The sequence below is a fragment of the Garra rufa genome, chromosome 4 (genome assembly GCF_049309525.1).
Source record: "Garra rufa chromosome 4, GarRuf1.0, whole genome shotgun sequence".
Taxonomy (NCBI): domain Eukaryota; kingdom Metazoa; phylum Chordata; class Actinopteri; order Cypriniformes; family Cyprinidae; genus Garra; species Garra rufa.
This window is the reverse complement of record NC_133364.1, coordinates 5,423,513-5,436,662: the sequence shown is the minus strand read 5'-3', so window position 1 is coordinate 5,436,662 and position 13,150 is coordinate 5,423,513. Positions and strand designations below refer to the sequence as shown.

Below are 13,150 nucleotides of genomic sequence, written 5' to 3'. Positions count from 1 at the left end.
AACCAGGGTCTTCCATCAGAAACTAGTTTTAGCTGAATTTTCCAGTAGGGCTGCCATTGATCTTGTTTATTTGATGGTTTCAACCATATAAAACCAGAGTCTACCATCAGAAACTGGTTTTAGCTGGATTTTCCAGTAGGGCTGCCATTGATCTTCTTCATTTGATGGTTCAACCATATAAAACCAGAGTCTACCATCAGAAACTGGTTTTAGCTGGATTTTCCAGTAGGGCTGCCATTGATCTTCTTCATTTGATGGTTCAACCATATAAAACCAGCATCTACCATGAAAAGATTTCAGTTAATGGCCACTTAAAAAAAACATAAAACAAGTGACTACCAATAAGAAGCTGGTTCTACTGGACTTTCCAGGACTGCTATTGATCTTCTTTATTTGATGGTTTCAACCATATAAAACCAGGGTCTTCCATCAGAAACTGGTTTTAGATGGATTTTCCAGTAAGGCTGCCATTGATCTTTTTCATTTGGTGGTTTCAACCATATAAAACCAGGGTCTACCATCAGAAACTGGTTTTAGATGGATTTTCCAGTAAGGCTGCCATTGATCTTTTTCATTTGGTGGTTTCAACCATATAAAACCAGGGTCTTCCATCAGAAACTGGTTTTAGATGGATTTTCCAGTAGGGCTGCCATTGATCTTCATTTGATGTTTCAACTATATAAAACCAGCCTCTACCAATAAGTAGCTGGTTTTAGCTGGATTTTCCAGTAGGGTTGCCATTGATATTTTTCAGTGGATGGTTTCAGTTTATGGTGACTTAGAAACCATATAAAACCAGCGTATACCATCAGAAGCTGGTTTTACCTGGATTTTCCAGTAGGGCTGCCATTAAACATCTTTATTTCATGATTTCATCCATATAAAACCAGCGTCTACCATCAAAAACTGGTTTTATTTGGATTTTCCAGTGGGTTTGCTATTAATCATCTTCATTTGACGGTTTCATTGTTGAATGCATGTCATAACTATAATTTGAGTTTTCAAAACCCCAAATGACTATGTATTCAGTTCATTTTCTTTCCTTTTTTCTGTTTTCTAGTCTGAATTGTGGGAAACTTGTCCATCCTGTTTTAAGCAGGTAATGCTTTGCAGGGATCTCCTCTCTCATGCGCTTCTTTTGAGCCGCGGAGCCTCCATTCATCTCTGGTTGTTTTGCCACTCTGTCTCATTAATTCTGCTCAAACACTAACCCAAGGCGCTGTTTGAACTGGATTGCCTGATATCCTGCTATGCATCGCTAATGTGGAGATATGCAAGATTTATGTGTGCCGTCCGATTTGTCTTACCCACGTTGAATATGAAACATGAATCTCCTTGTGTCGAAGTCGCTCTCAGTCAGGGAAGAATTATGTTGTCCTCAGCCGCTTCGGCAGGGGTCCCGTAATCCCGCGCATCACGACGAGACGGAGCACTTTGAGTCTGTAAACAGTCCCGTCAAACGGCGGACGGAGATGAAACGCTCATTCGTCACGAGTCGCAGCTTAACACGCACCGCCATGGGGCTCGACGTACACGCGCCTCCGGTGGCCCGCCGTCAGATCCTGAGCGATGCTTTTCTGCTCGTTTCCGGCATTAAGTGACAGGCCTTTGACTCTTTAATGTTAAGATTGAAGCTTTTTATGGTTGCCGTCAAAATTAGTCGCGCCACTGGAAATATCCCTGAAAGTAAAGCATGTCAAGCACTTAACTTGGACAAAAATGTTGTTCTGAAAGCAAGACGGGGAAAGTTCAGCTGCTTCCTGAACCTGTCCTCGAGGCCTGCTATCCTCTGCTATTCTGGCATTGTTTTTCAGGGCCAAGATGGCAAAAAAAAAAAAAAACAGAATGCTGCTTTAGCGGCCTCTTTTTTTTAGGTAACATCTGGGCTACAAAGTAGGACAGAAATTGAGGACTTCAGAGCATGATTATTATTGTAAACTAAAGTAATGCCTTAAAAAAATACAAAAACAAAATGAACAATGAAACTTGAAATGAATTAAAAATTTTATATATATATATATATATATATATATATATATATATATATATATATATAGTAGTGTTATAGTAGTGCAGTGTATATATTTTTATATATATATATATATACAGTAATTTACAACTTACACTACATACAGTTACTTATACGACTAAAAAGAGTAAACATAAGTATTTAGAAAATATGTAAAATATTTGAATTAATTTTGCCTTAGTTTCAAAGTTTAAAATATTTATTTATATGCGTATTTTATTTTAACTAGTTACAAAGACAACAATTCTCATTTTGTAAAAAAAAGAGTAACTTATTTAGAAAATTTATAAAATATTTTAATTAATTTCAATTTAGTTACAAAGTTCAAAATATTTATTTATTTATTTATTTATAATATGCTTTTTTTTAGCTAGTTACTAAAGCAACAATTCTCATTTTTATAAAAAGTAAACTTAAGTATTTAGAAAATATATAAAATATTTTAATTTTGCCTGAGTTACAAATTCAACATTTTTATTTACTTATGTATTTTATTTTAGCTCATTACTAAGGCAACAATTCTCATTTTCATAAAAAGAGTAAACTTAATTATTTAGAAAATATATAATATTTTAATACATTTTGCCTTAGTTACTAAGTTCAAAATATGATTTATTTATTTATTTATAATATATATGTATTTTATTTCAGATAGTTACTAAGGCAACAATTTTGCCTAAATAAATAAATATTTAATTATTTATTTTAATTTAGCTGGTTAGTAAAGCAACAATTCTCATTTTCGTAAAAGAGTAAACTTAAGTATATATAAAATATTTAAATTAATTTTGCCTTTGTTACCAAGTTCAAAATATGATTGATTATTTATTTATTTATAATATATATAATATGCATTTTTTTAGCTACTACTAAAATAACAACTAAGTAACTAAACTAAAAATAGGAAAACTAAATAAAAAAAACAGTAGATATATATTTTAAAAAAGCATAAAAAATACTAGAGCTTTAACTAAACAATAAAAAACTATATAATTTAAGACAATATAAATATTGTAGTTTTTTTAAATGTTATCTTATTTTTAATTATTCAGAAGAGTAAATGTTCGTTGTCATAATCTTTTATATAAAACATACAACTTTGCTCCACCTCTGAAACGACTTTCATTTCTGTATGACATCACAAATCCCTCTCATTTGTTTCAGCCAATCCCCTTGAATGACCATATATGGGCATCTCTTTATTTCCAGATAAAATAAGCTCCACCCACAACTTCATTAGATGTCCATTTTACTTAGAAATACAATGGGTGGTCACTTCTTGATGACTTTAAAACCTTTGAAAACAAAAACTTGGTAATATTTCAAACCTAACGGCTCCAATTTTGTGATATTTTCCTAACGTTCTTCAGACCCTCCGAGTTTAACCTCCTCAAACGATGCTGTCACAAATAAAAATGGTGAGTTGAAGGGCATGAGAGACAAATGGTAGCAGACAGAGAGTTTTAAAGCCTAGCATGACTCACGCATTTTAGCGGATGACCTCCAGTCGAGCCGGTGCACAACCAACCCACAAACCCATCTGAACGTCCCCTCCGTCAATTATCTCTGGACTCTGTGCGCTTTAGCCGCTCGACATGGGGCTAATTTCACACTCGCTGCCACCGTTCCTCTAAAGACGCTGTCAGATGTCAGCTGAGTGATGGCCGCCGACGTGGCTAGCGAGCGCTCGCTAAAGCTCATTATTTGAGAAGAGATTAATTAATGAACGCTAATAGGCGTGTTGAATGCTCAATTTAATTTGAGATCAGCGGCCTGGAAGGTCGTGCTGGGATCTGGGTGCAACCCTGACCCGGCTTTCCACCCTGTGCTTCCTTAAATGAATGTGGGATGGGACTGTAGTGCATTTTTCATTTTTGGTGCTGCTGGTGTGTGCATGACTGCTGACTGTTTTGAACAGCTCACAATGTGTCTCTTTGTGTTTGTTTTTTTCAATGCAAAATCAGATGCTTGTGTCAGACGGGCGAGCGCACATGCAAACGATGTTTGGTGAAGAATTAGTTCAGCCAAATTGTTGCCGTTTCAAACTATGACTTTCTTTTTTTAATGCAATAATAATAAGATTCAAAAAGCACTAGAAAGGATTGTATCAGTAGTACAGGCAACTTGTGCATTTCATTAATAGTCTTCTCACGTTATAAGATATGTGTGGGGGAAAAAAGGATTAATTTATTAGTCTCTTCTGACTTTTTTAAAATCTAAAAAATCCTTGAAACAAGCTAAGTTTGCCTGGGAGCCAACACTGAGATTTAAAGACTTGTTTTCATGGATTATAGATCGGTAAATGAAAATTTGTGAAAATAATAAAATACATAGAAAATCTATCTATACATGCATATATTACACAAATCTTTAATATGACATTAGAAGACAGATATTATTTATATATATATATATATATATATATATATATATATATATATACACACACACACACACACACAAGTATAAACAGCTGAAAAATAAGTGAAAATATAAGACGAAATACACGCATGTTCAGTTGTATTGTTTTTTTAATAATTTTATTTTAATTCATAGTTTTAGCTTGGTTTTATTTTTGTTTCATTTATTTAATTAACTTAAAAATTATTTTATTTTTTTAATTTTATTAATTTAATTTGCTTGGTTTTATATTATTTTATTTAGTTTTATTTATTTATTTAGTTTTGCTTTTTTGTCTAGCATTTCATTTTTTTTTTTTTTTTGCAGATTTCTTCACATATTTTTTTGTTGTTGTTTTTCATTCAACAACTTGAAGTGTTGAGTTGTACTAAGTGACAACTTAGATATTTGAGCTGATTCAACTTAAAATTGGCAGCTCAACTCAAATAAGTTTAGTCAACTTGAAATGTTAAGTTGTACTAAGTGACAACTTAGATATTTGAGTTGACTTAATAAAAATGGGTTTGTTAAACTTTAAAGCTGGGTAAGTTACCCAGTTGCCTTAAAACTTTTAGTTCAGTCAACTCAAATAAGTTTAGCCAACTTGAAATATTAAGTTCTACTAAGTGACAACTTAGATATTTGAGTTGACTTAATAAAAAATTGGTTTGTTAAACGTAAAAGCTGGGTAAGTTACCCAGCTGCCTTAATTTTTAGTTCAGTCAAAAAAAACTCAAGTTGTACTAACTGACAACTTAAATATTTGAGTTGATTCAACTTAAAATTTTAAGGCAGCTGGACAACTTACCCAGCTTTTAAGTTTAACAAACCAAATTTTATCAAGTTAACTCAAATATCTAAGTTGTCACTTAGTACAACTTAACATTTCAAGTTGACTAAACTTATTTGAGTTGACTGAACTAAAAATGTTTAAGGCAGCAGGGTAACAAATTATTTTAAGTTGACTCAACAAATTGTGTTGTTTTTTTTGTTTTGTTTTTTTTTGCTCCTGATGTTTATGGGACGCAAACAACAGACTGTTTAACTGCTAATATTCAACACAAAATGTTTTCCTCATGCGACGTGACCCAGAAGCCAGACAGCTCTTATTTTTTACCCTGGTGTTCTCTCCCTTGCTCCAGATAGCAGCGTTTCCCCTCGACGTCGTCGCTCTACCGTAGCATGGAAATATAGGCCAACCCTACGGGACAATGCCTCCCGACTGAACTTCCGTGTGTTGAGGGATTTCAGGGTTTATGGCCGTATTTATTGTGTTTTCTCTTCACTTTGGTTAAATAAGACTTTGGCGTTGGCTTTACAGCCTCGGTTTGCGTTTGCCCTTCAGCTGGACTGGGTCATAAAGTGCGGATGCGGTGTGTCAGAGCCGGAGCTGGCAGGCCATTTAAGGTTGTCAATTGTGTGGGAGTAGATCAGCGGAGACGTGGAGTGAGTAATTGCTTTGATGCATGGGGCCTGTCTCCTCTATTTCTCTCTTTCTCGTTCTGTCTCAATGCTGAAGTGCTCTGGCTTATTAAAACACAGGCCTGAACTTCCTAAGTGTCTCACAGAAGCGCAAGAACTTTTCTTTGTTTATCTGCACAGCAATCGCTCAGCCTTCACATACAGTACTCTTCTGGTTGTTTTAACCCCGATGTTGCTGTCGATTACCGCAAACAGTCTTAAAAATAATTTGGTAAATGCATCTGCTTATGTTTTTGTTTATTGTATTTTTGTTGAAGCAGTTTTTCTTGAAAATGTTTGTTATTTGTGCTACAGACTAGATTTCAATCATGCAAAAAAAGAATATTAGCAACAGGATAAAGTGCCATTCTTTATGACTTCTATTTGATGCAAATTATAAATGCAAGTAATATTAGTCATGGAGCTTTGAAGTTTTTGTATTCTTTATTCTGAGCAACAGGTCAATCTGTGATGTTTTCTCAATGCATTGATTCATATGCAGGAATCTTGAAATATGACTTGTGTATATAAAAATAATTGTACATTGTATCTATTTAAATTCATATTTATATATCCCATAAATATCCAAATTCACATTTGGTGAAAATTAGATTTTAGGATTTTAGAATTAGGATTTATTTTATTTTTTTCGTTTGCATTACAACATTATTTTCATGACAATTAAATTAATATATTAAATAAAATGTATTTAGCAAGTTTTTTATTTGTATAATATAATTTATTTTTAGAATTTAGAATGTAAAGAGTTTCTGGGATTTTTATTTTTATGACAATTCAATTTTATATGTTAATTAAAATTTATATATGTATTTTATTTAATTTGAATTTATTTATTGTGGGTATATAGATATAATTATATATTAGTAAATAAAATTTAAAATGTTCATTATTTTTACAACGATTCATTTTTATATATTAAAATTTATATATGTATTTTATTTAATTTTAATTTATTTATTGTGTGTATGTGTGTATATATATATTTAATTATTGTAATATAATGAATATTTATTTATTTAATTAAGTTAATGTTTATATATCACATTACTATATAATTATTTGAAGAGTTTCCATTATACATTATTTTCATGACAACTGAATTTTATGTATTAAATAAAATGTATATATGTAGTTTATTTTATTTTATTTTATTTTATTTCATTTTAACTAAAAAAAAAAAAAAATTTTATGAGAGTTTCAAGGGCTCATGTTTTTCCCCCGGACTATTTAAATTTATATATGATTTAAAAATATATATAATAATTATATTATATTATGTTTCACTACACTATTTTCTGTAGATAAACCACCAACATTAAGTTGGTGTCTTTGCATGCAGAAAACTATTTATCCAGCTTTTAATGCTTTTCTCTTTTGCTTTCATTCTGAGTTTCTTTACTGTAACAGCTTTAGAGTCAATTTTTGTCTGTGGTAGTCGACAGCATGCAATACATAAAATAAATAACCCACAATCTCTCTCCAAGTCTGAATGATGTACAAATAAGATTAATTCATGATGTTCCTCCTCTGTTCTTCCTCTCACCTCTTCCAGACCAGCGACCAAAGCACCAGCGGCCGAGAAGAAAGAACGTCCAACCAGCACCATGAGCGAAGCGTCGAACTACACGGGCGGCTCAGACTACGCCACACATCCCAGCAGCCCCACAACCAGAGTAAGTCACTCACTCACTCGCTGACCTTGGCCTAGATCCAGCTCGACAGATTGGCCTGTCCCATCATGCATCAATAGCATGTTGCACAATTATGGTCCTCATTACTGCACATTTGCTTCATTGTCTTCACTCAGTTATGTTGAGTTGAAATAGAGTAGCATAAAAATGCAATGGGTTAGGACTACTTAGATATCCGTTTCAAGCAAGCATTGACATTTTTCTATGTGCATTTAGTTAATCTTAGTGTTTCCATCATGCATTTTTAATGCAACGTCTTGCATAAAAAATATCTGGATGGAAACTCGGTTTCTAAACCAGACAACCCACTGAAAATATCATTTTGCACAAACGCTAAATAACACAAACAAGATAAACAATCCATGAATGGGTGTGGTTTAAGATGCCAGTGTTTCTCAAATAAATGAATGAACATGCATATGCATATAGTACACATGCATATGGGTAAAAGAAATTTTGAATGTGAAGTTTTCGTAGGTATTTTATTTAATTTTAATAAATATATATATATCATTTTTTAAAAGGAGTTTAATGTATTATTATAATATATATATATATATATATATATATATATATATATATATATATCAATTGTAAATATTTTTTTTTTACCAAAAATGTACATATGTATACTATATGATTTTGCAAATGGATTGAGTTTCAATTATTTATTTATTTTGATTTTGTGTATTAAAATGTATATATGTATTATATATTTATTTTATTTTATTTTAAATAATGTTTTTAAAGGGCCCATGTTTTTTTCCTTGATTTTTTTTAATTTATGTATGATTTTAAAATTAAATTATTATTATTCTATTATATAATTTTCTCCCTAATTGCTTAAAATAATGCATTAAAAACATGAACACATACATTCGTAACACTAAATATTTTTTCAGATAATAATTTCAATTTAACTCAGAAGATGATGAAATGAGACTCGTTTTTCATTCTGATTGTTGCCTGTGTGTTTTGGCTTCTGTTAAGCGGCTTTTTAACTTTCTGAGGGTTGGTGAGTGCTGTTGATTCATAATGCATGCGCTAAACGACTTCACTAGTAAGTTGTAATTATTTACAGCTCCGTCAGTGAATAATGTATACAGGCAAGCCTCGCGAGTGTCGTTTCACAGAATAATCTCCTCTCACTCTGTTTGCAGCTGTCCAGGTCCTCAAAGAAAGTCCACAACTTTGGGAAGAGATCCAACTCCATCAAGAGGAACCCTAATGCCCCGGTGGTGAAAAATGGGTGGCTTTACAAACAGGTTCGTGGCTCTGGCACTCTTACAAACCATTAATACCCCGTGGATTTATGCAAGTATACACAAAAAAGTATATAGCATCTTTAAAATTGATAAGGGGTTTTTGCATCAGAACATTGTTTTCGTAAGAATTAAGCACATTAGGACATAGATTCTCATTACCATAATGCAGTAAAAAAATCTCATCAAACATCCTGTTCTGAAATATACTTTTTATTTGCTTTATGCTAATGATATGCATTTCCATGGTACTGTAAAGTACTTCAACAGGGAAGTATTTTTTATTTATATATTTTTTGCATTTAACATTATTTTCATGAGCATTTACCACAGGACAATTCTCATTACGATAATCCAGTAAAAAAAATCTCATCAATCATCCTGTTCATATTTTATATCTTATTTTATTTTTTATTTTATTAAATATATTTTTTTATATATAATTTTTTTTGCATTATGGTAATAATATGCATTACATTTAGGACATATATGCATAAATTAGGACATGAAAAAGAATGCAGTAAAAAAAAAATCTCATCAAACATCCTGTTCTGACGTTTTATTTTTATTTTTTATTTTTTTTTTTATTAAAATATATATTTTTTTATTTATTAAATATAGATACATTTATATATTAATATAATCTTAAAGTACTTCAACAGGGGAAAAAATAAGAAAATGAGATTTTAGGACCCTTAAGGTTTTATTTATTTATTTATTATTTATTTATTTTGCATTTAACGTTATTTTCATGAAAATTTAGCACAGTTCTCTTCACGATAATCTCAGCAATCATCACAATATTTTTCACTATATTAGTTATGTTTATATATTAATATACTTTTGTTTTGCTTTATGGTAATGATATGCATGGGGGAAAAAAAAAAAAGAAAATTAGATTTTAGGACCCTTGAGGGTTTTTTTGCATTTAAAATTATTTTCATGACAATAATTGCTGCAATAAAAAAATATCTTTGACATTTTATTGTTTTTGTTTATTTCTTTTTTATTATTAAAATGTTATTTTATATTTAATTAAATATAATTATATTTATATATTATAATAATGTTGTTTTCATTACGGTAATGATATGCATTTCCATTATATTCTAAAGTACTTCAACAGGAAATGTATATTATTTTTTAGACCCTTTAGGGTTTAAGCATTAATAACTGTATTTTTCTTACAACTAAGCATATTCAGCCATAAATTCTCATTACCATAATGCAAAAAAAAATAAATAAAAAAAATCCATTTGCCCATTTTTTATTCAAAATGCTAGTTTATTTCATATAATTTTATATTTATATGTAGAATTTTATTTATTTCCGTAGTACTCTAATGCACTTTAAAAAAAATACCGTGATTATATCATAGTAGATGTCAGACAGAGATAAAGTTATCAGATGAACACTTTTAATGGCTATTTAGCTGCTGATGATCACGTTTTCTAAGATTGTCCTGCACTTAAAAGCTTATCCATCCAACGTTTCATCGGTGCTTCATCTGCCTGTGTTTTTTTGCAGTCCGTGCATGACTCCACAACCGCATTTGTGCTTTTGCATCATATTTTTCACAAAGGCAGAGTGAAGTAACCACATAAAGCGCTACGGCCGCATCAGTAACTCCAGTCTTTGTGTGTGCGATCGCTGCGCCAGCGTTCCTTTGAAAGCAGCGTGTTTCCGTGAAAAAACACGACTTCAGAGGTGGTCTCTCCTCTTCCCCAAACATCCTCCATCAAAGCCGCTCCCGCAGCACAAGCCGAATCATCAGGCTTTGTTGTCTGAATTAAAATTTACATGCTTACACGGTGCAAACATTAACACAACAAACAGTAAAACACGAGGGAGGAATGTGAATATGATTCACGCCTCAAATCAAACGAGTCGACTTAAAAAAGAGAAGAGTTTCCGCTCTAGAGAACATGGAGAGCATCATCTCGACAAAGCAGATATTTGAGTTGTCTGAGGAAAATAAGCAAGGGGCGGGGCTTACTGTGCTGCACTGCGATTGGTCGGCTGGTTTGATTGACAGCTGCTCTGCTGCTGGACTTTTGCAGGACAGTACCGGGATGAAGATGTGGAAGAAGAGATGGTTCGTTATGTCTGACATGTGCCTCTTCTACTACAGAGGTGAGTCCAACATCTCTGTTACAAACACACACTTTATTAACCTAATTAAACTAAACTAGAGTGGCCTTTTAAGAGTTTTTTTAATGATCTGAATCAACTTTTTGAGTTCAGTAACAAGGGAAAGATTCACAGTTTGAATGATTCTGATTGTTTTTGAATCACTAATGATTCTATTTGATTCTTTTGATTCCCACTCAAAGGGATTCAGTGAGTGAATCATTTGACTGATTCAAACTGGTAACACATGAGTTTAAAAGTTACTTGTGAGTCTTCCAGAAGTTTTTTAATGATCTGAATCAACGTTGTGAGTTCAGTAACAGGGGAAAGATTCACAGTTTGAATGATTCTGATTCACTAATGATTCAGTTTGATTCTTTTGATTCCCATTCAAAGTGATTCAGTGAGTGAATCATTTGACTGATTCAAACTGGTAACACATGAGTTTAAAAGTTATTTGTGAGTCTTCCAGAAGTTTTTTAATGATCTGAATCAGCTTTGTGAGTTAAGTAACAGGGGAAAGATTCACAGTTTGAATGATTCTGATTGTTTTTGAATCACTAATGATTCAGTTTGATTATTTTGATTCCCACTCAAAGTGATTCAGTGAGTGAATCATTTGACTGATTCAAACTGGTAACACATGAGTTTAAAAGTTACTTGTGAGTCTTCCAGAAGTTTTTTAATGATCTGAATCAACGTTGTGAGTTCAGTAACAGGGGAAAGATTCACAGTTTGAATGATTCTGATTCACTAATGATTCAGTTTGATTCTTTTGATTCCCATTCAAAGTGATTCAGTGAGTGAATCATTTGACTGATTCAAACTGGTAACACATGAGTTTAAAAGTTATTTGTGAGTCTTCCAGAAGTTTTTTAATGATCTGAATCAGCTTTGTGAGTTCAGTAACAGGGGAAAGATTCACAGTTTGAATGATTCTGATTGTTTTTGAATCACTAATGATTCAGTTTGATTATTTTGATTCCCACTCAAAGTGATTCAGTGAGTGAATCATTTGACTGATTCAAACTGGTAACACATGAGTTTAAAAGTTACTTGTGAGTCTTCCAGAAGTTTTTTAATGATCTGAATCAACGTTGTGAGTTCAGTAACAGGGGAAAGATTCACAGTTTGAATGATTCTGATTCACTAATGATTCAGTTTGATTCTTTTGATTCCCATTCAAAGTGATTTAGTGAGTGAATCATTTGACTGATTCAAACTGGTAACACATGAGTTTAAAAGTTATTTGTGAGTCTTCCAGAAGTTTTTTAATGATCTGAATCAGCTTTGTGAGTTAAGTAACGGGAAAGATTCACAGTTTGAATGATTCTGATTGTTTTTGAATCACTAATGATTCAATTAGATTCTTTTGATTCCCACTCAAAGTGATTCGGTGAGTGAATCATTTGACTGATTCAAACTGGTAACACATGAGTTTAAAAGTTACTTGTGAGTCTTCCAGAAGTTTTTTAATGATCTGAATCAACGTTGTGAGTTCAGTAACAGGGGAAAGATTCACAGTTTGAATGATTCTGATTCACTAATGATTCAGTTTGATTCTTTTGATTCCCATTCAAAGTGATTCAGTGAGTGAATCATTTGACTGATTCAAACTGGTAACACATGAGTTTAAAAGTTATTTGTGAGTCTTCCAGAAGTTTTTTAATGATCTGAATCAGCTTTGTGAGTTAAGTAACGGGAAAGATTCACAGTTTGAATGATTCTGATTGTTTTTGAATCACTAATGATTCAATTAGATTATTTTGATTCCCACTCAAAGTGATTCGGTGAGTGAATCATTTGACTGATTCAAACTGGTAACACATAAGTTTAAAAGTGATTTGTGAGACTTCCAGAATTTTTTTAAGGATCCGAATCAACTTTGTGAATGATTTTGAATTTGAATTTATTTATGTTTTATTTTTACATTTAAATTTTTTGTTAAAGTTTCAGTAATTTTGATCATATGCTTGTCATTTTTAAAAAATATTTATATTATAAATATTACAAATATACATTTATAATATATACTTATATATTATTTATTCATATTTTGAATTAAATATTTAACATTTTCAGTTTTTGTTTAAATTTTTTGTTAAAGTTTTAGTAGTTTGTTATATCCTTGCCATTTTGTTCTTTTTTGTGTTTAT

At 31.7% G+C, this 13,150-nt stretch overlaps 1 protein-coding gene across 1 annotated transcript in view; it reads left to right on the top strand.

Moving 5' to 3' along the window:
* plekha5 (pleckstrin homology domain containing, family A member 5) overlaps positions 1-13,150 on the top strand; it is a 195,897-nt gene that overhangs the window by 147,428 nt on the left and 35,319 nt on the right. The window contains exons 5-8 of the mRNA XM_073838461.1: positions 1,061-1,099; positions 7,464-7,584; positions 8,763-8,867; positions 10,925-11,014. Coding sequence (XP_073694562.1) covers positions 1,061-1,099; positions 7,464-7,584; positions 8,763-8,867; positions 10,925-11,014 — 355 coding nt within the window. The remainder of the gene's footprint in view (positions 1-1,060; positions 1,100-7,463; positions 7,585-8,762; positions 8,868-10,924; positions 11,015-13,150) is intronic.